This window comes from Schistocerca nitens, chromosome 2, assembly GCF_023898315.1.
Source record: "Schistocerca nitens isolate TAMUIC-IGC-003100 chromosome 2, iqSchNite1.1, whole genome shotgun sequence".
NCBI lineage: Eukaryota > Metazoa > Arthropoda > Insecta > Orthoptera > Acrididae > Schistocerca > Schistocerca nitens.
The window spans coordinates 259,498,090-259,522,229 of record NC_064615.1 but is presented as its reverse complement, the minus strand read 5'-3'; the positions used below and the strand labels follow the sequence as shown (position 1 = coordinate 259,522,229).

At 41.2% G+C, this 24,140-nt stretch overlaps 1 protein-coding gene across 1 annotated transcript in view; it reads left to right on the top strand.

The window, feature by feature from the left end:
- Positions 1-1,809, top strand: part of LOC126234968 (uncharacterized) — a 77,051-nt gene extending 75,242 nt beyond the window's left edge. Inside the window, exon 5 of the mRNA XM_049943707.1 lies at positions 1,753-1,809. Within this exon, the coding sequence (XP_049799664.1) occupies positions 1,753-1,809 (57 nt within the window). The remainder of the gene's footprint in view (positions 1-1,752) is intronic.
- The last annotated feature ends 22,331 nt before the right edge of the window (positions 1,810-24,140 follow it).

Below are 24,140 nucleotides of genomic sequence, written 5' to 3'. Positions count from 1 at the left end.
TATGTCCTGGAGAGAAAGTCGGGTCATTGTTGAGACGGTTAAGGAGTGTCTAGGCTTTCTGACTGCTCCTTTTCATGTCCAATTCCTCTATTGTCCTCAGCCATTTCTCTCTCCTGGTTTTAGCTAGTGACTCGGTTAGCTGCTCGCCCGCAGTGATAGTTTCCGCGGATAGAGGGTTTGCGTCAAACAGTGTCAGGTATTGCTGAAACTGATCCTCTAATTCTGGCGTATGGCCTTCAACATAATTGCTTCTGCATCCTCTAGGGATCGATTGCTTGGAACACCACTGCACAGCCTTCACGAAATTGTCATAGAATCTTGGTTCAGGTGGTAGGTTGTTTACAGAATCTTCCATGAGGTTTTGAAAGGTTGACCATTCTGCTTTCTTAAAATTGTACCTACGGCGAAAAGGTACGCTATGGGGTTTAACAACAGATGTGATCAGAGAAGAAATTGGGAGAATTTGAAATGTAGCGCAACAAAAGAACTTTGGCAATTCAGTAGAAAGACAAACTGCGTTATGGAAATACCCTAATACGAAAAGTCAACGCGAAACCACTAGCACACGATGGGGTACATTACTTAGATTTTAGCTATGGCATTCAGGGATAGTTCACTTGGCACTGGAAGAAACAGTAGAGGAAATCATTTGGACCTACACAGAGATTATAAAGTTTATTCGACTGTAGAAGTGTCAAAGAAGTGAAGTCTAGTATATTAAAACTTCATGCATGATGCGGCCATTTTTCACGCATCTCAGTATTTAAGACGTAATATCTCCTGATCTACTTGTCATAATGATATAATTTTGTAGGTACATTCAGCGGCATATGTGGACGACGTATGCAAAATGTGTTGCGAACAGAGGTAATGGCAAAGAGGTAATAAATTTAAACGTCATCCACAATGTGGCAGTTTTTCACCAATCTCAGTGTTTGTGACGTCATATCTCCGCAACTATGTGTGGTACCATGACATAATTTTTAGATGCATTTAGCGGAATATGTGGGTACTGTTTAGGAGATGTATTGTGAATGGAGTTAGAAGCACAGACGTAATAAATTTAAACGTCATGCTTGATGCAGCAGTTTTTACGCATCTCCTCAACCATGTTAGGTAAGTGGTTCTTATCCCCTGCTGCGATTGTTGTCTGACAGAAAGTTATGTGTGTAACAAATTTGGTTGAAATCGGTTCTGTGTTTTAGGAGATGTGGAACATACAGACATACACATACATAATTTTTTGTAATGAAAGAAGAGAGAGAGAGAGATAAAGATAGATAGTGAGAGAGAGAGAGTGAGAGAGAGAGAGAGAGAGAGAGAGAGAGAGAGAGAGAGATGTAGACAGACAGAGAAAGAGAGAGAGGGGGGTGGGGAGAGAGGGAGGGAGGGGGGGGGGGCGGGGAAGGACAGAACAAAGATGGAAATGGTCTCACAAATAATCACGAATTTGCTATATGTTCCTTTTCCGAAACTCGAAACAGATTTATCTCATTAATACCTCTTCAGAGTAGTAACAGTTGTAAACCTGCACTCTTCCTACTAGACAATATGAAGTAAATACACAGTAAATGTTGTGTTAACGTACCTATATTATCAGTGCTATAGCTTAAAAGCTTAAATGACTGTATATAAGCTGATTTATTAAGAGACTTGTGAAATGTTACAGATATGTCGTTAGCAGATAGTATTATTTTCTTGTGCGTTAGCTCCTTCTCAGTTAAGGCAGTGGTTTGTCGTGGCCTGTTGCAGCTGCTGAATGCGTCCTACTCGTGCTACGCGCTATTTCGCCAGGTTAACAGCCGCTAAGGAGCCCCGCCACAGCTGACATTACTATCAACGCTAGACTCAAGAGCAACAGAAGGCAATAACAGCGAATGTTGTCAGTTCATCTGCATCAAAACTGGCGGTGTAGAAAAATTTTCGTGTGTGAATTAATATGATGACAGCATTCCTGATTTGTTCGAGTAGAGCATTCTTATACTGTGTTCCTTGACTGTTCTATGTTGCTTTAGTATGAATTCTCTGGATAGACATAGAAGTCAGTCAGTGTTATCCTGAACATGAAACATTTCAGCTTTATCCATAAGAAAATAAAACTCTGTACCACTAACATGTGATGCTGCATATATTAAACTGACTACTGTTGTATTAAATCATCCAAATGTGTAAGGTGATCTGATAATCATATATCTTATTTATATAAATAAAAGAGCAAGCTAAAACGAGCAAAGTTATTATATTCGTCAGCAAGACAACCCAAAACCATGGGGCAAGCCAATTTAATTCAATATTTGTGGCACTGAATGTACCAACTTTTCAAACATTAATCACCCATTAAACTATTACGAGTTCCTTTCCATAACTTTTGTATTATGAAAAGAACTTAAAATTACAGGAATCGTCTTACCTGAGTCCATGATACCAATGGAAAGAAATACTGTGTGAGAAGCACTTTATCTTGGTGATTAGAGGCCTCACATTTAAATGCGTTTTATTTCTGCCTTACTGGGACCATACACTGAGATGTCTTCAAGTTTTTTAAAAGTTAGAGAATTACTTGAAATAAACACTCAAGTGCAACAACAGAAACTTTCATGTATAAAAGGACACTGAATAATATATTAGTCAGCCTCACAAAACATCAGGCTAACACCACTTAACACAGTCTTCAGCTGTGATAATGGCCTTAATTGAGCGAGAAAAATAGTCTAAAAGTTTCTTCACATGTGTCATGTCCTGCTGAAGCCAATCATTTATAGATCCAGTAGATACATTGTGTTATGAAGATTTTGATCTCTATGTTTCACTTTATGTTTCCACTGTGTGATTGCAGCCAATGACACATATTTCGTAATAAGATGAAATTAATACCTTAAAATTTCATCACTGTAAAGTTTGGCTGGGTCTAGGAAGTAATTAGGAAGCATAAACACCCTCGTTCCTTATCTACACGAATGTGTATTACCACTGTTCATCAACGTGTTATGCAATCTCCACTGTGTGACAGCTTTATTTGGCATTGCCAATAAAAGATGTCAAACGTTTTGCACTGCAAGGTAAAGTTAATACCCTAGCATGGAGTCAATAGAACGTCTACTTGACTTTGATATCAGCTTTATCCGAACTCAGACGAGTTTTTGTCAGAAAAATTGCTACATTTAGGAGCAATAACACATTATATTAGCAGGGCAATTTAGCCTCCACCTACTGATGCTGTAATTGAAGCTGAAGTCTTACATAGAGAATTACTCTGTCGGACTAGATTCCTTCTATGTTACCAACCGATCAAAAATTGAGTAAGGTGACGACGCAGGGAAACATGGTTTTCGCAGTGATGCAATAGCAAACATGGCTGCCAATGGCTCCACATTCCCAGAGGTTTTCGTTATTGGTATGAGCAATCGTAGTTTGAAGTGTGTATATACAGCATTCGCTGGTGGTAGTCATTCTGATTTTACTGCTGTGCCAAACGCGTTCCAAGTGTGAGGAAATGTACGAATGAGTGGTGAGCTAGCACAAGATGTTGTCAATGGCACTGTTGTGGAAAATGTTTTTGTGTATATTGGTTTATTTAATGCATAGTACATAGATCGACTTCAGCTCGTCAAATAAACTATAATTTATTTCAGTGTTGTCAATAAGTGAGCTATATGTACTTTGATAAGTAGTATATACAATTTAGATATAGAAATGTTTAATTTAAACGTCCATTGTGCTTGCACAGTGTGGTAAAATAATCAAACTTTGGTCAGCGTCAGTGTGCCTTAACCTGTAAGTTTTATGAGTGGTGGCAATACGCAGGCTATGTGTCTTTTTTTTAATCTTACACAATAGTCAAGTTAAGCAGTGCCACGTGCGTTTTGCGCTCAAAATCTTATTTATTTTGGCAAGAAATTTTATTTTGGTGCAAAAATCGAATTTTTGTTCACTATCAGAGCTCTGTGGTGCAAAGATATATTGAAGAATCAACTCTCTGTGTGAAAGCTTGTGTCACTATTATCTTTAGCCATGTACATTTGCATTGTGGAGTTATATTTGCGCATTACCAAAATATGTAGGCAAATGTTACAGTTCATAAAGATCTCACCAAAATGCCTTCTTCCCTTATAAAATGGTGCTTGGTCAGTTCGTTTGTCTTTTGTTATGTTGCTTGTGTTTTATTTCTCTTATTTTTCAGCATTATGATCAGATTTTGATATTATTTAGTACCTGATTATCGAAATATAGTTTGTAGACGTTTTAGAGAGCATCGCCACCATAGTTTCAATTGGCAAATGTCACAACGTTCCTCGAAATCTTGTTACTGTGCGAAACTGGAGTATCTCTAGATCGAATGTAAGAAGAAGCAATATCAGCCAGTCTATCTCATTGATTATATTCATCTACTGTTGAACATGAAGCATTATCTTGTTTCCCCCGGAACATGATGCTTGGTAAGATGACATATTACTGAAAAGTTCTACTAGTTTTTAACATATGATTTAGACATGGGTATACCGTAAGCTACACTCTGAAAGTTGTCTGTTATTATTGTTAACTTCCATGATTTACGTTTCACATATCTGTTATTCGCAAGCAGTCGTCTATTGTAATACATGTAACCACTAATCGATTATATGTGCAGCAACTAATGTTCTGCTTCACTGGTTTATCTTAACCAAAGTGTTTTAATTAAGCAGGAATCAGTCTATGAAACTGCCAAGCAGCGGTGAAGAGAGTGTGTCATGCAAGTATGAATCACACAATGCTTTCCTTGTTTGTTCTGATTCCCTTCAATGGTATAATCACAAAGAAAGCTGCTGTGAAATGTGTGCATAAGGAAGAACAGATTACGCATAGCTGCAGCTAGCGTAGGTATTAGTGGTCATACTGAGAGAATTGTAAACTGCATTTGCTTTGCCAAGGGGTGGCATAAACCACGTAATACTGCCAAAAGTTGTGAGCTTAGTGAGCCATGTTGAAATGTGTAGTTCTTGATCGAATCAGGGCATGGTGATTACAGTGTGGAAATTGCAGTTTTCAGTTCACATTGACTAGGCTCATTTTTTGTATGTGGTATATCGATTCATATCTCAAACGAGTACAGAAGTTCTTATTCAGCTGATGTTTTCGTGCTTTTTGATAGTTTCAAGGATAATTTGTAATTCAAGTATTTGTCCAATAGTGGTGAACGCACCATGTTTTTCATGTAACACTAACTCTGATACTGCATGTAAACCAACTTTTATTGGATTTTAATAATCAGAGATTAACATCAAATCTTCAGTCTTTATTTACTCATTCCATCATCAAAGTAAATGGAGTTATATACGCATTTATGCCTCATGTAGCAAGGCCTTGTGGCTTCAGAATGATAGTTACTTTGATGACAGTCATTTATCATGTAGTACAAAGAGTTACAGAAGAACAGTTGATTTGCATTATTCAAGTAGATTGTTTTCATGTTCCAGAAGGTAAGTATACCTTGAGACCTGCTGACCAGCAGTTGTTATCCCATGTACTCATACAATGTTGCATGGAAATGCTGTATAAATACGAAAATAAATACCTGTAGTAGAGTGTTCAGAATTATTGTTGATAGTAAAGGTAATCTGGAAGTTGTTCAGGGAATTAAATGTTAGATTTGTTGATGAGAAGTTTGTTCATTAATTAGTGATAAATTATTTGAGATGCCAAAATAAATATCTTGTGCTTAGTACATGAGACGGCGTTGCGTTATCTCTAAAAAGCTGTGATATAACATCATTTTTTTTTTACTCACTATTCATGTAATAAACTGGATATCAATATCAGGGCAGTCTTATGTGGAACTCTACGTCTGCAAGCTTAAACATTTTAGATACAGACACACAATTCTTTATATATTTTGATGGGCGTTTTAAATACGAAAACAATATTGGGGGCCTTGGTAGTTGGTATCTTCTCCCTAAAATGCTGGTAGTCCACGTTTGTTATTGTACATACTCTTTAGGCCTAGGATGTCATTAATTCCATTCTTTCAATGCTGACAGTAATTCAGACTGGTTAGTTGTTTGTTTACTCGTTGGCTTAGCGTAATATTTTAGCCAACACGTTTTTATGTGGTTGTTGACTCATTTTGGTACATCATTTAGACCAAAAAAGAAATGTCACCTACCTCCTTATGATGTTACTTTTTAGCCACATACAGTGTGGTCGGAAATTTCCGTTACAGACTTCTAGGACTTGTAGAGGGGAGTGAGTACATAGTATTTTGAATAGGAACCCAGCTATGAACACTTGCTCAGTAGCGGAGATGTGTTTCACATTAGCGAAGATGAAAGTATGGTCATAACTCCTCAGGTATGCAATTTAGATCCCACGTTTATTGGACATTTTTTCTCATTTTTGTCCACACTACCACCACTGAAAGTTACCAAACCTACGCTCTTCGCAACACAAGCGGTTTTCGTTTATAACTTTCGATTCGTTCGTTTCCGGTACAGGGATCCTTACTTCAAATTAATACATTTATCGTTCTCCATCATCCCAGAAGATGCGTAACATCATCACAGAATCACCCCGTCTATACGTACATTTACAGACGCCCGCGCCTATATCTCTGACGCTCTGTAGTCTCGTTGGATGACGTTCCCGGACATGGCTTCCTATTCAAAATACGATGTACTCACTCTCCTCTACAAGTCCTAGAAGTCTGTAACGGGAATTTCCGACCACCCTGTACAGGGTGTCCCATTTATGTTGACCACCATAAATAACTGTTTGTCCAGATGCAAATTAGAAAATGTTAAAGCAAATGTTCTTTAGCCGCCAGGTGGACATCAATCTGCATGAATGCCTTCGTTGTAGCTTTGCTTTTTACAGGTATGAACAGCGGTATGATTTTTTAAATGGCACCCTGTATTTTTAATTCGATAATTCATTTCCTCTCCTAAAGACCTATTCAAAAATGTATCAGAGTGTACTATTAACTGAAACACAACGTTAATAATTACATAACACAACACTGACGCTTTGTGCAGGTACTAGGGGTAATGGAACACATCCACGTACTGACGTTGACAGAGGACAAATGTAAACATAAGTAGAATGCACATCCGTCATTCCGTCAACCATCGTCAGTTGATGAGTTGTGTGAGTAGAATGTACACCAACAAAGAGAAGGTAGAAATGCTACTCAGCTATGGGGAATGTAAGTTAGAAGAAGAGTAATTGCAATGCTGTTTTCTTAGGCACGGGTACATTTAGTACAGTAGTGTAGTCCTTTTAAATACTGTTGTGTAGAGTAGGCATACAGTAAAGGCTGTCCTTCATACAAAATGCATCGACACAACGTTTCTTTTATTGTTGTTGTTGAAGGTAGGCGAAGTGCTACGCAGGCAGCGGAACTGTACAGAGAGCGATATCCTGACAAGAACCCACCTTCCCGACGGATGTTTTCTCGTCTTGTTGCGACGCTTCAGGAAACGGGAAGTTTCAACCCACGACTACGCAGTCGTCGTAGCACTCGCACAGACGATAGTGACGAAGTTACTGTTCTCGCTTCCCTTGCTGTGAATCCACATGTGAGCACATGACAGCTTGAACACGAGATTGGTATTCCTAAAACCAGTGTACATCGTATTCTTACACGTCACCGGTTCCATCCTTACCATGTACACCTACATCAAGAATTGCATGTGAATGATTTCCAGAATCGTGTACAGTTCTGTCAGTGGGCACAGCAGCATATCGTTGCCAACCCGAACTTCTTCTCCAATGTTCTATTTACCGATGAATGTTCCTTCTCAAAAAAAAAAAGGGCAGCTAAATACAAGGAACATGCATTATTGGTCCAGAGATGACCCACGATGGCTTAGACAGGTGGAATATCAGCGTCAACGTCTGGTGTGGGATGCTTGGTACTACAATTATTCGCCCTTATTTCATCAATGGTAGTCTAAACGGCACAGCATATGCCAACTTTCTCAGACGAATTCTTCCTCCTCTTCTGAATGAAGTGCCGGTAACAACCAGAATGCTTATGTGGTATCAACACGATGGATATCCAGCACATAATGCCTTGCGTGCACGTCGTGTTCTGAACCGAAAGTATCCTGCCAGATGGACTGGTCGAGGAGGAACAGTTACTTGGTCTTCTAGGTCTCCTATTTACATACTCTGGCCTTTTTTCTTTGGGGATGCATTAAAGATTATGTCTATCGGGATATTCGAACAACTTCAGAGGACATGCAGGGACGTATGCGAAATTGTAATTCTCTTCTGCAGGCAACACTGGAAGCAGTAAATAATTCTGAAACTTCCAGGCAGATTAAAACTGTGTGCCGGATCGAGACTCGAACTCGGGACCTTTGCCTTTCGCGGGCAAGTGCTCCTGAAAGAGTGCTAGTTCTGCAAGGTTCGCAGGAGAGCTTCTGTAAAGTTTGGAAGGTAGGAGACGAGGTACTGGCAGAAGTAAAGCTGTGAGGACGGGGCGTGAGTCGTGCTTGGGTAGCTCAGTTGGTAGAGCACTTTCCCGCGAAAGGCAAAGGTCCCGAGTTCGAGTCTCGGTCCGGCACACAGTTTTAACCTGCCAGGAAGTTTCATATCAGCGCACACTCCACTGCAGAGTGAAAATCTCATTCTGGAGTAAATAATTCTTTCATTCAACGAGTGCACCAGTGTATTGGTGTCCAGGGTCACCACTTTGAGCACCTTTGAAAGTTCAATTATGTGTTATGTTTTTACTTGTCTTTCATTTGTTTTCTGACGACCCCAGCAAGTGGACGAGTTTATGGTCTCGGACTCAAAGTCAATGTTGTGTTATGTAATTACGTAATAATGTTGTGTTTCGGTTAATGGTACACTGTGATACATGTTTGAATAGATCTTTAGGAGAAGAAATGAAATACCGAATAAAAAATACTGGACGCCATTTAAAAAAGTCATACCGCTGTTCATATCTTTGTAAAAAACAATGCTACAACGAAGAAAATCATGCTAATTGATGTCCCCCTGACGGCTAAAGAACATTTGCTTGAAATATTTTGTAATTTTCATCTGGACAAACAGCTATTTAGGGTGGTCAAGATAAATGAGACATCAAGATAAATGAGACACCTTGGAATTTAGATGCGAAATATTTAATTTTAGGATTCACTGTACCTTAGACCAAGTATGGTACAGAGATAGAACTATGGAAATTCGCAAGTGCTGCTTAACCTACGAGTTCATAGCATTCTCTCTGTCTCTCTGTCTCTGTGTGTGTGTGTGTTTTGTCGGCGAATGGAAGAAATGTAAGTTACACTCTTTACGTAATTTCTTTACAAATAATTCAGGTCGTTTGGATACTTTCGAACATGGCACCAAAAAATTGAAGTCTTTTGGATACTTCTGAACTTACCTAAGAAGGCAGCTCTGGGGCTAAACTGTGATTGGTTGTTTCGTTTTAATGGTCTTTAAAGTACTTGGATGTGAGCGGCTGTTGGGTTTTAATGGCTGCATCCATTTCAAGAAGCGAGTTGTGGCTGCTGGGATCGTGAATGAAATAGGTAAGGTGAGTGGCTTATCACGTATTGATGACGATGTCATGTGTGTGATTGGTAGCCCTGCCTCTGCATGTTGGTAACTCACATCTTCAACATCTTCAGGCTTCTTTTTTTTTTTTTTTTCAAGGTTGGCGAAGGACCCTCTTTGGTTCCTAATGCCTTATTGCTCTTCTAGTCATTCTCATAAGTATATTAATACCTTTAAACCATTGTTTTAATCTCTTCATGGGAGTTGTACTCTCAGATCTTGGGATGCTGTCACATGCTTTTTCCAGACCCACAAACGCCATGTGCATTTCCCTGTTACTTGGTCTAACCTTTTCTAAGGCAGTGGATGATACCCAGACATGATCTAGCATGCTAGACGTCACTTTGTTCCTCTGAGAAACTGATCACATTCTGTTCAATCTTTTTTTGGGGATAGTAGAGAAAAGTTTTTCTACTGAAGACATTGCACTAATTCCTTTGCAATTTGAACAAGACTTCTTGCCTCCTTTTTAGAGATCTTAACAAAAACCATGTCCCACTCTGTAGAAATATCCTCCCTTTATTCAAAAGAAACCACATGGTCTTAAGTCAGGAGATTGTGAGGCAAGCTTAATGGTCCATTACGACCAATCCTTCGTCCTGGAAACGTCGCATCGAGTTAGTCGCTAAGACTACGCCATGTTGCTGGAAATATCCTGCAAGGCGGGTTTCTAGAGATAGTTCATCAGTGGTGTTCTGCTGCAACATATGTAAATAGACGTCCGAAGTTACTGTTCGTGTAGCGCGCAATTACGCCAGCAGACATTCACTTTGGGGAAGTCACGTTCATGCTCCCGAATGACTCGTGGGTTTTCGGTGGCCGAGAAAATCGTGTTAAGTCGATTCACAAATCCACTTGCGTGAAAAGCGCCTTCATCGCCGAATGCCATTACAATCAGAACATCTTGCCGGATATTCATCATTTCAGCTAAAATCTAACAGAATTCCACCCGTCAATGTTAAAGCTTGGGTGACTTGGATGTAGCATGGTCTCATCCCAAGGCCGTTTTTCGAGATGCTCCATACTATTGTTTAAGGAATTCCTGTTTCTAAACTGCATTTCGAAGGACTCTGTAACACGGTTTTCCGTACAACAGCTATGTTTTGTTCACATTCCCCTGATCTTGGATGATCTGCATTGCCTCGATAGTTGTTAGCTACCGATTCAGTATCCACAAACTTCTTGAAGACGAGGTACACCGTTAAACGGCTTGGTGACTCACGTGAAAATCGCTGTCCAAGCTTTTCACGGACACTTCCATCAGGCCTGCTGCGTATCTTCTTTGCTCCAGTGTTAATTACTCAGCCACTCTGTCAACTAAAAACAGAAGGGATTGAAGACGTTACAATGATCAGCTGTGCAATAACTAGAAATACGATACATGATACAATACATTTCAATATATTATTAATACCTTCTACGTATTATGTCCATTTCAGAGTCAACTTAATTTTGACTAAACCTGTATCTTCTTATTCTATTTACAAATGACAGCATTTAGTTTATGTGTGCTGTAGTCTTCTTCTGAAATCACAAAAAACAGTGAAAAAACAAGATTTTTATCCAAATGTGAAAAATTATTCCAAGATACAACATGATGATAACCCATAAACAAATATTCTGTTGAAATTTAAGTGTTTCAATCAAGAAAATCTTGTCAACGTCGTATTAAATTGCCTGCGATTATATTATTACTCTACTAGACACCAAAAATCAGTATGTGAGATCAAATTAAGAAAAAGTATCATCAAAAACAAGTTACAAGCTAAAAACGTTTTGAATAGTAGCTGTTTCAAACTGAAACAAATTTCCATTTTCAAGACAGGAATAATTTTTAGGTTACTGAAGAAACACTGCTCATTGAAAATATCACATGCCCCGTCGTAGAAGACCTCTTTCTGTTTCAAGGTACAGGAGATTTCCACCAAATAACGTCTTATGGAATAATTTTCTGGGGTAACTCATCACTTAGAAAGATCTTGTTGCACAATAGCGTGCAGTAAGAATAATGTGTAGTCTTCACTCATGTGTAGGTGTCTCTTCATGGAGTTAGGCATTTTAACTGCGCTGTCACATCACATCTATTGATTAATGAAGAACAGTGAAGTGTATATCTACAACATTAGAAGAAAAAACTGACCTTTATTACCCACTATAAAAGCTGTCAAATTTTCAGAAACGAGTTCAGTATGAATATTTGCTCAATGACATTAAATCACTGACAGGCAGCAAAGCAAATTATAAATCTAACCTATAATCATTTCTCCTGGACAACTCTGTTCAATGGACGATTTTCTAATTAAAAACTGCTAGTTTGTTTTTAAGTGTAGTTGCATGAGTAGGACGTAACAATAATGTGCTCTGTAATGTTAACGATGTTCTTGTGTACATATCATGAAAACTTATTCGTTCCACATCATTTCGACAAAAGAATCGTTCATAGAATCTATGAAACCTGTAACTAACTATCTAACCTACGAAGTATGACTCAACCGTCCACACGTTATGTAACTAGTTTTAGAAATATACGGGATTTTAGTCACCATAAAATTCCATAATAGCTTTAACGTATTATACACCCTTTAAATATGAAGAACACGTAATATTTACAAACGCTATACGAAACGCCACATCCTGTCTAATAAAAACAATAACAGTAGAAAATGCTGGTTTCTAGATTGCATTCCTTCATGCGACTCGTACACCAGCCAGGGAACAGCAATGTTCCTCGTTATTCTAGCCTTCAGGTGCAACTCTTATTAACAGCCCTATAGTTCCGACTTCACATTCTGTTATGATTTTCAACTCATTTGGTGCTATCGGACGTTGTCAGAAAAGTGATCCACAGAATATACCCCCGTTTTGAAAGGGGCCTTCAATAAGTTACGCAACACATTTTTTTTCCTGAAAGAAGGTTGGTTTTATTCAGGACTCCAATACACTACATTATTCTCCGCTCCTTTGGCTACAAAACCCCATTTTTCAACAAAACTCCCGTTGAATGCGACCGTGTTACTGGGAGGGTCTGTATGCCCACATGGTACCACTCTACTGTTGGGCGTCGGAGCCAACGTATTGCCTCATCAATAACCTCACCATCAGCCACGTACTGATTCCGGCGGAGCTCCTGTTTCATTGGGCCAAATAGACGGAAGACGGAAGGTGCAAGCTCCAGGCTGTAGGGTGGATGAAGAAGAACAGTCCGATGAAGTTTCGTGAGCTTCTCTCGGGTGCGTAAACGTGTGTGAGGCCTTGGGATGTCATAGAAAATGATAAGTTCATTTGCATTTTTTTGGCGACGAGCACGCTTAATCGTTCCTTCAGTTTCCAACAGTTGTGTGCGGCCAGCCGTCACGCGGGAGATCGGACAAGTTTACGCGATGATGATAGATACTTGGTCCAACGACTCGCCGTGCTTTTGTTCACTGCCGGCGCCTCCGAAAACCTGTGGTGATCTGGTTTTCCGCCAAAAGAAACTCAATGATAGTTCTCTGCTTCGAACGCACCTCCATTACAGAGGCCATTTAGAAGGCTCTGTTTAGCGCCGCCATCTATCGGAACATTATGAAACTATAGGGGCTGAAGCGGGAATATTCCACGGCGTCCCACGAAAAATTCTGCACCATTTTTCAACAGAAATTGACAAGGAAAAATGTGTTGTATTGCTTGTTGAGTGCCCCTCGTGCTAATAGTAAGCTATTTAACCCCTTAATCATAATACACATACTTTTAAAATGTCAAGAAAATGTAGAATAAAAGTACTTTAGTGTTTTCAGTTAACAAATCTTATCACTATTTTTAATCATCTGGATGATCTTTAGTTGTAAATATGCAGCCAGTGGATATAACAACGGAGGACCCATCTGATTTAATTAATGCAGTTAAGTGCTGTTTTGTTTCAATTTTATATTGGGTTCTTTGAACCTCAGAGGATAGAACAATCAGAGCCGTAAGAGTAAGGCATTTACAAAGTGCAGATGGAAAACTTAAAATAAAGAAACGATAACATATAAGGAACACGATGTTTGTCCTTCATATGCGCCAAGTTAACTTCCTGTAACCCTGACCTACCTAAACAATCAATTTAGGGAGCACGATCCCATGGGGCAAACTGTCGCGTTTAATCGATGAGGCAATTTCCATGTGACGTAAGACAATTTATGAAATGCAAAGAATATTGCATGACTGAGATATCCGTAATGTTGTTTGCTTCACTAAACCTCGTTGAGTCCAATAGAAGACAACGTTTCTTTAACCGTAACTCGTCCTGTCAGATCCAGCGGTAACTGGAGTCACGGAAACATCAAAATAGACGCTTCTGATTTTGTCACATAATTATCGAATATTTTTTGAATGTTTTAGTGTTCAGGTAGTCCTATATATGCCATTCTGTTCTCCGCCTATCGAATCCATCTCTGAGATTAAAGTTCGGTTTTAACCCACGGCTATCGAGAACTCGCATCACAAGCTCTTTATTGTCCTACATCAGTGTGCCGCATTACTCTCTTCAGGGAATGTCTTGAGAAAAGTTTGACGATTAAACACGTTCTGATGTACTTTTCGAAATGTAAGTACTATGTCAACGTAAATGACATGGATCAGTAAACATTTCTTACTGGCGCTCCGAACTTTTACTGCTCCCCACACAAATTTGCAAATGTTTAATTAGATGAGGAAAGTCTTATGTTGCGAGGGGGCAGTTATTTAATATGGAGATTCTTATCTGTGTTGGTTTGGAGAAAATGTTTTCGATGAGTCTATGAGAAATGGACAGGCATTCTGTTACATCGATAGCATATAATCTTTGAAGTGGCCCAAAAACCAGAATCGTTACTTAGTGTACATAAATGCTACTAAGAGACTAACAATGAGACGAAAATACTTTATCTTGATTTATTTCATTTCTTCACGTCGATGGACATCCTTGTCAAGCGCTCATCACACCAGATAACAAAAAACAATTTTCTGAGTTTGAAAAATCGTAATAGAGGTACTGTTTGGTTTGCAATAAAGAGACAAACAAGTTTCAATTTCTAATATTAACATTAAAAGGTAGGAGCACTTAATAATTTATTCTTTCGTTGCCATTACTTACCCGAATTCATTCATGAAAGTTAAGAAACGGATACAGTTCAAATTCGTACAGCGAGAAATTTACCTTGGCTATGCAGCCCTGATGAAGTATATACAGGGTGAGTCACTAACTATTGGCACCTAGAACCGAACGTACCATAGTAGCTGAAACGTTTGTGGAACAAAAGTTGCATGGGACAACGGGGGCCATAATACTCGTACGACGTTGGTTTTTTGTTGCTAGGGTGGGGTCGGTCACGTCAGAGATATGAAGGTAAAACTTTTTTTATGGAATGCTGTAGGTTGTTATTTATTTTCTCATAGCGGCTATCGAGACGAATCCAATTATGTGTAACAGTAAAGCCTTTGAAGGTCAACGAAGGTCACAAAGGTGGAATGAACGTCCATTTACAGAAGGTGTTCAAAGTGATAACAATTGGTATCAGTGCAGTGCTGCAATCTTCTTATCATGGATTGAGTGGTATTCCTTATCACTTTGGCACTTATCGAAGCACATGCTATGACAATTCTCTCTCTTATATCGTGCAAATAATAAATATTCGCCGAATACGGCGTATCCACTAACGTGTCATTGACATGTAAACACCATTCGACAGTTTCGCAATACAACACTAATAGGAACGGTAAGACTACAATGTGAATGATGGATTCCTTCGAAGAACAAATAGATATGCTTCTCGTTTACGGAGAATGCCAACGAAATTCAGTGAGAGCTAGAGACCTACACACTGAAAGATATCCTCAACGTACTCATCCTACACGTCGTACATTTAAATATGAGCAACTGGATCCATGACGCATCGGAAGCATATCCGGCAAAGGAAAGTTACTAACGAGGAAACAGAAATTGGTACTCTTGCCACTGTGGTTGGAGACCCCTGTGTTAGTTCGCTTCAAATCGCAAGTAAATTTGACAAGCGACAGAGTAGTGTTGTTTTTGTTCTGCATCGCGATAAATATCACCCTTACCATATCAGTCTCCACCAAGAATTAACTGGTACCGATTGCATGCGTCGCACTGAATTCTGCCGATGGGCTCGACTTCAGATTTAGAGGGATGACACATTTATTAATTTGATTTCATTTACTGACGAGGCTACATTCACGAACCATGGAAGTGTTAATTTGCATAACATGCATTATAGGGCAACTGAAAATCCATGTTGGCTGCGGCAAGCTGCACACCAAAAGCCATGGTTGGTGAATGTATGGTGTGGGATTCTGGAGGACAGAATTATAGGCACCTATTTCATCGAAGGAAATCTTAATGGTAGGAAGTACACCACATTCCTACAAGAAACATTAGGTCTATTATTGGAACAAATACCTTTAGGATCAAGGAACAGAAGTATCAAAACGATTGGTGTCCGGCATATATTTCACTGATGGCTAGAAACGAGTTGCAGAGACAATTCCCAAATCGTTGGATCTGATGCGGAGGAGATGTGTCGTGGCCGACTCGTCCGCCAGACTTCACGCCTCTGGATTCTTTGTTGTGGGGATTCGTAAAAGACATTGTTTATAAAGACATTCAGACTACACCTGAAGATATGCAAGAGAAAATTGTCAGAGCATGTGCTTCGATAAGTGCTAAAGTGATAAGGAATACCACTAAATCCATGATAAGAAGATTGCAGCACTGCATTGATACCAATTGTTATCACTTCGAACACCTTCTGTAAGTGGACGTTCATGCCACGTTTGGGACCTTCGTTGACCTTCAAAGAAGTTGCTGTTACGCATCATTGGATTCCTCTCGATAGACGCTATCAGAAAATAAGTACCAAACTATAGCATCCCATTAAAAAAAACTAAGTTGATCTTCATATCTCTGAAGCGACCCCACCAATCAACAAAGAAACAACGTCATATTATGGCCCCCGTTGTTCCATGCAACTTTTGTCCCACAAACTTTTCAGCTCGTATCATACTTTACTTAGAATGAAACACCTTGGCTAATGAAGCCCTGGTGAAGTATCTACAGTGTGAGTCACTGATCATTTGCACCTAGAACCGAAGGTCAACGAAGGCCACAAAGGTGAAATGAACGTCCATTTACAGAAGGTGTTCAAAGTGATGACCACTGGTATCAATGCAGTGCTGCAATCTTCTTGGTTCAAATGGCTCTGAGGACTATGGAACTCAACATCTTAGGTCATAAGTCCCCTAGAACTTAGAACTACTTAAACTTAACTAACCTAAGGACATCACACACACCCATGCCCGAGGCAGGATTCGAACCTGCGACCGTAGCAGTCCCGCGGTTCCGTACTGCAGCGCCAGAACCGCTAGACCACCGCGGCTGCAATCTTCTTATCATGGATTGAGTGGTATTCCTTATTACTTTGGCACGTATCGAAGCACATGCTATGACAATTCCCTCTCGTATATCGTGCAAATAATAAATATTCGCCGAATATGGGGTATTCATCTAACGTGCCATTGACATGTAAACACCATTCGACGGTTTCGCAATACAACACTCTACACCCAGTAGAGTGAGTACCAATGGTGTGGGACGACCGTGCTTTGCTTTGAGCCTATAGAGGTGAAATATGCTTGACATTGTGTCATATTGGCATACACAAGGCTTATAACTATTTTTTTCAATTTTACTTAGATTTACTGAACCATACCACCAACGGTTTGGTATAAATATAAAAACATCTGTAGACCGAAATCACAATATAAAGTGTTTTTCCCAATGATCTAATATTACTTCACACTACAGTATAGGCACAATACATAGCGCTAAAAGGATCTTGAAATGATGCTAACTGTCGACATAACAGAATATGTTAGAGAGCGCACAGGTGGAGATAAATTGTCAATGGAACAGTAAACTAAATTTCAAGAACACATGTTACTACTTCGTATAAAACGAAATGGGCTTTATATACTTGGGCATCTTCAAGCCACAGTATAATCGGAGTATTTCTTCGAACAGGCACTTCCATTTTCACAAAATTTCGGATATCACACTACCTCGATCTGACAAGGTGTGTGTATCTGTGCACCAATGTCTTAAGAACTTCTTTCCTTTGCGCTGGGTGATGACAGCTACTGGCTTCCAGGTATAAATCAGTGTGCACCACACTGTGGCCAAACGACCATTCTGATGTCCTTTGCACCAGCTCATCCAGAAATGGCAGCTGACCATCCTTTTCCAGTTCCATTGTATTTGTGTTGCGATAGTTAAAGAGTTTCCAAATAGTTACAGAGACTTTCCCTACCATGAGGTCAGAACACAAAGGTGTCATCCACATACATGAAGTGGCATGTGGGCTTGTACCTAGCTGACTATGATGCTTCATTCTAAAATTTGGCAACTACTGAAGACAGGGGGCTGATCAAGGCTACTCCTCCTATCTCCTCGTAATACAGCCCCCCTCCCCCCCCCCCCTCCCCACACACACATACATAAACTATGTTGACGTAAATATATGCCTGCACAGGTCCATCAGATACTCGTCAAACTTCTCTGCAATCATTTCCAGGGAGCCTTTGAGTGGCACCTTATTAAACAGGGAGACCACATGAAAACTGGCGATTATATCAGATTCCGTGATATGTAGTTGCTTGGGCAGCTGTATGAAGTCCTCCGAGTTGCAGATGCAGTGAATACACACTCCCCCGCCTCTACGGTGGCTTTTCTTAATATTCTTGCTCAGTGTTAAGACGTCGGTATATTTCTCTCTTGCTGAGGCAAAGAGGACGACACGAACTGTTTCAGATCGATCAATATCGGTAAACGCACAGATACTACCTAAATGCCAAAGACTGCTGTACGATTAGTAAAGAACAGTCGCCGCCAGTTAGATAAATACACTACTTGCTCACCTGATCTGACCGCAGAAGAGACAAGTAACAAATTACTGGTGCTCCCGCTCTGGTAGGGGGACAAGAGTGGCCATGGGGGTCGTCCGCTGCGAGCTTGCGTCGTTCTAATTACTGCGAAACTCGCTGCAGTTGACAGGTGGCGTGACCCGCTGTGGCGGCGACGGCGCAGCACAGTTAGTCCTGCGTGCGTGACAAGAGCGTTACTTACCTCCACAGTTTAAAGTCGGCTCAAAAACCGGGTCACCGCTGACGGCGCTCCGTCCGTAAATCTGAGGAACTTTGGCCGCATTATAAGTTGCAGGTTCCTCCAGGGAACCGCTCAGAGAGTCACTTTAAGTAACTCACGAAAAGCACCAACTTCTGGGAAGGCGTTTGAAAGCAGCCAATATAATGGGTGTGTGACAAACCTTCCTTTATGTACCTTATTACTATGTAATCTAACAGTTACAATTTTAATAGCTCTTTTAATACGTATAGTTTCCAAGTAGGTTACATAAAATGTGTGGGCAATTATGAATTTAAGTTGCCATCCTTGGGAATAAAACCATTTTGGTGAGCAAAACGGAGACCAGATTTTATTGTGTAATATGGCATGGCAGGCCGAGGAAACGGAGTGAGAAAGCATTGGCGCCCCGAATTAGCAGAGCGGTCTAAGGCGCTGCAGTCCTGGACTGTGTGGCAGGTCCCGGCGGAGGTTCGAGTCCTCCCTCGAGCATGGGTGTGAGTGTTTGTCCTCCGGATAATTTAGGTTAAGCAGTGTGTAAGCTTAGGGACTGATGACCTTAAGCCGGCCGGAGTGGCCGAGCGGTTCTAGGCGCTACAGTCTGGAACCGCGCGACCGCTGCGGTCGCAGGTTCGAATCCTGCTTCGGGAATGGATGTGTGTGATGTCCTTAGGTTAGGTTTAGTTCTAAGTTATAGGGGACTGATGACCTCCGAAATTAAGTCCCATAGTGCTCAGAGCCATTTGAACCATTTTGATGACCGTAGCAGTTAGGTCCCATAAGATTTCACACACATTTTTAAGAGAAAGCATTACGTATTTCCAGTAGCAGCACGACTTCTGGGAAGAACACATCCACACTGTGTCCCAAAGTAGTACCATCCATTTCGACATATCACGATATTGTTTGGGCTAAAAAAAGGTCGCTTCCACTAGGAGCACATTTTGAACTTACTGTTAAATGTTAAATAAGGCAGGGTGAAAAAAAAAATGTGAATGCTACTTATGTAAGTCCCAATGCCGACAGATAGTGGGAAAAGGGATTGCATTTCAGTGGGTTTCTGGTTTTTATAATTTATTACACGCGTTTAATATCACTTTTGCTGGACTGATGCTCGTAGCAACTGTGACGAAAGCTAAAACTTGGTACCTGCAGGGTGTCAGTGTCCAGTATCCTAAGTGCTTGGTGAATTGCTTCTTATCTGCCAATGTAGGTTGTGTAACAACAGAATTAGCACATGCTGTAGCATTTTAGAACACTTTAAACACTGACAAAATAGCACTTACAGTTATCATTGCACCCACACTTAGCCGCTACACTCTCTCAGTGTTACACGCTGTAATTACCCTGTTCGGAAACTTATAAAGAGGGGGCCAGGGAAAGAAGTGGTTAACCACTACAATTACGTTGCGGAGACTATAATGAAAATAGTATTTACTGTCGAGGCGCAAAGTTATCTAATGATGTTCGACAGTACTTCGTCGAGGTTCAGTGTCAATGACCTCTGTGGCAGGATTGAGTTGAGAGGGGAGGAGGGGGGTTGTTGTCAGGGTGATGTTCAATGGTTGCTCAGAGCAACAGCATGAGAAGTCACATATTTTATTAAACAACAAACTATAACACTAGAAGTAATGATCTGCCGTGGCAACGTGCTCCCGGTCGTGTGCTGATGGCAGCAATGGGAAGGGTCTGATGTAACAGGCGGATTACAGACCGCGGCCTGCTGAGACGCCAGCAGTTCACGCTTATGTGCGGCGTATGTGTGTGTTTGGGAGGGGGGGGGGAAGGGGGGAGGGACATTATATGTGCCATCCAAGAGCAGCTTTGCAGCTCAGGATTGGATGCACCGGGAGATGCGAAACCCCACTGTGGTCCTTGTTGAGGAAGACGGCCCCCACCATAAGCGCCCGTCCTTACGAGCAGAGGTGTACAGCCTCAGTATGGCCGCATAGGCAGAGGTGGTCGAGTGAATGAACTGCTCCAGTCTCGAGCAGCTACCATCCAGGGCATATAGCTGGCAGCGGCTGGAAGGGTGGCCAGCTCGTGGCCTACCGACTGAGAGCACCCGACTTAGAGTCAGCAGGAGGCCTGCAGTTGGTGGTGGCCAAGTCTCGCGGTGGCTACTTGTAGAATCATGTCGACGCATGACTGCCGTAGACCTCTCCTTATAGATTGTAGCTGTCAGACTGTGACCCTTTGAACAAAAATGAGGGTTATTTCTTCGTCAGGGTGACTTGAGGTGGGAGCGTACACCTGAACAATCTGTATTTTGTACCTATTCGACACCTTCAGGACCATTCGAGCTGTCCTGCAGGAAGTTACTTCTAAGACAGATACTCTATCGGCAATATTCTTGTTGATTAAGAACCCAACTCCATTGAGTTTTCCTTCTGGGTCGCCACAAAAGTAAAACAAGTTGCCAGACTGCAAACGGAGACAGACTTCCCCTTTTCGGCGTACTTTGCTTAAACCAACAATACTCCAGTTGATTTTTGTAAGCTCTTTCTCGATCTCTTCTAGTCTGTCGTTGCCTATTAGAGAGCGACAGTTATATGTACAGACTTGAAGAGTCTGTATCTTCTTCTCAGCACCGCTTGGTGTTTGGGACATCAAAGTTGCTCCCACCCGGAGATCCGACTGTGGGGCTATTACTCCGGAAAATTTAACATTAATGTCACACAACATAACTCGAAGGTGAGAAGCATAATCGCCACGCTTGCTTCAGATTGGCGATATAATTTCCAGGCCGCCCCTGACATGGGGTACAGACGCCTTTGGTAGGCCGCTCCACTAGAGTACAGACGCCACCACGCTGCTAGTTTTGGTCCACCCCGGGTATTTCATTTCCCCGGTGCCACCCATATCTGGGAGGCTTTCCCCTATCCGTCACCTGGGGAGGCGCCCGATGGGGGACTAGCAACCCCTCACGGGATTGTCACTTCCAGATGGTCATTGGCGACTTCAATGCAAAAGTTGGCACCAAGAAACAAGGCGACACAGTGGTGGGCAACTATGGGATTGACGACCGAAACGATAGAGGTGAGAGATTAGTCCAGTTCGCTGAGTACACCAGTATGTCTATCATGAATACGTTCTTTAAGAAGCACCCTGACCGAAAATGGACTTGGAGGAGCCCAAATTTCAGTGTCAAAAATGAGATAGACTTTATTCTGTCAAACATTCCGCAGATTGTAAAAGACGTGTCAGTGCTAAATCAGTTCAACACTGGCAGTGATCACCGTCTTGTGAGAGCAAGGGTCGAACTCAATGTAAGAAATGAAAGGATTAAACTTATGAAAGGGAAGAGAAGGGTAATCAACATCAAAAACCTGGAAGAACATTCCTCGAAATTCCAAGAAGTCCTCCAAAGCAAGTTCCATGTAACTAAAGATGGTGATTTGGCGGAAATGATTGTTTCAAGTGCACAAGAAGTCGGTGGCCTATGCCAAAAAAATAGACAACCAAAGAAATTCAGTGCCAAAACGGAAACCCTTTTACAACAGAGGAGAGAAATGAAAATCCAAACCGATCGTGACATGGTAGCGTATTCCGAACTATGTAAGGCAGTGCGAAGAGAAATGAAATCTGACATACAGAAATTCACTGAAGACACCTTACGAGCAAGCTTGGAGAACAAGACAAGTTTAAAGTCAGCCAAACGCAAACTCACAATCGGTAAAAAGCAGATTATCGCACTCGATGGAAATGACAGTCGAATCACTGAAAAGGAGGAGGTTTTGAAGTTCATCAGAGACTTTTATAGCAATTTGTATAGCAACCCAAGGGAAAATTTGAGTGTATCTAAATTAAATGATGTACCTAGTGTTCCAGATATACTCCCATCAGAAGTCAAGTGTGCTCTAGATACCATGAAGAAGGGAACAGTGCCGGGTGATGATGAGCTCAGCGTTGACATCCTCAAACTGGCAGGAGAGGTAACAATAAATCACTTGGCAAAAGTATTTACTTGCTGCCTGCACTACGCTTCAATCCCATTATCGTGGAACAAGGCTATGATTATATTGATACACAAGAAAGGAAGTATTCACAATATTAAAAACTACCGTCCTATCAGCTTGCTCTCAATTTTGTACAAAATTTTCACAAAGATCTTGTTAAACCGAATTAGTTCCACCCTAGACTCAGACCAACCTATAGAACAAGCAGGATTCCGAAGCAATTTTAGCACTATTGACCACATTCTGACCGTTAGTGAAGTGATAAGCAGAGCGAATGAATACCAACTGCCTCTCTGCATTGCCTTTGTTGACTTTGAAAAGGCATTTGACTCCGTTAGCCATGTAGCTGTCCTCCAAGCTTTGAGTGAGCAAGGAGTGGGAGCAGCATACATTGAAGTGCTCAGGGAAATCTACGAGAATTCCTCAGCTTATGTTAACATCGGCGAATCAACTCAAGAATTCCGCATCATGAGGGGTGTCAAGCAAGGCGATCCCATCTCCCCAAAACTGTTCTCTGCTGTATTGGAAATGGCTATGTCAAAGTTGAAGTGGGAAGGTAAGGGAATTAGAATTAATGGAAGAAGGCTTACCAACTTGAGATTTGCTGATGATATTGCCTTACTGGCCAAAGACTTCGCAGAGCTCCAAAACTTAGTTACAGATCTTGCATCGGAATGTCAGCTGGTTGGCTTGAACATGAACCTTTCCAAAAGAAAAGTAATGTCCAACAAATGGGTCCCAGCTGGTGATGTGAAGGTCAAGGACAGTCTGCTAGAAGAGGTCAGTGAATATGTCTACCTTGGCCAGATTATAAATATGAGGGGAGACATAAGGCCAGAAATCTATCGACGCATCAAGCTTGGCTGGCAAGCATTTGGGAAGAATTCAAAAGTGTTCAGATCAAAAATGCCAGTAAATTTGAAGAAAGCAGTATTTGATCAATGCATTCTTCCTGTGATGACGTATGGCTGCGAGACATGGACACTGAACTCATTTACAAAAGGGAAACTTAGGACAGCACAGAGAGCCATGGAGAGATCAATGCTGGGCTATGCAAGAAAGGACAGGAAAAGGGCAGATGACATCCGGTCTGTGACAAAGGTTAATGACATCTTAGAGACAGTAGGTTCCTTGAAATGGCAGTGGGCTGGCCACGTCGCAAGAAGAAAAGACAACAGATGGACGAAGCTAGTACTGGAGTGGAGTCCGAGGGAGCACCGGAGGCCTAGAGGAAGACCACCAGACAGATGGGACAAAGACATCAAGAAGATCGCTGGTAACACCTGGCAGAGAACTGCCCAAGACCGTCCCACTTGGAGAAGACTGCTGAAAGCCTACCTGAATCCACGACTCGAAGAGGCCACATCATTTAATGATTGAATTGGCTGATGATGATGATGATGATGATGATGATGAGGGTTATTTATACTTCAGATGCAACTTTTCAAGTCTCAAACATCTATGATGTATATGTGGAGATTGAAACG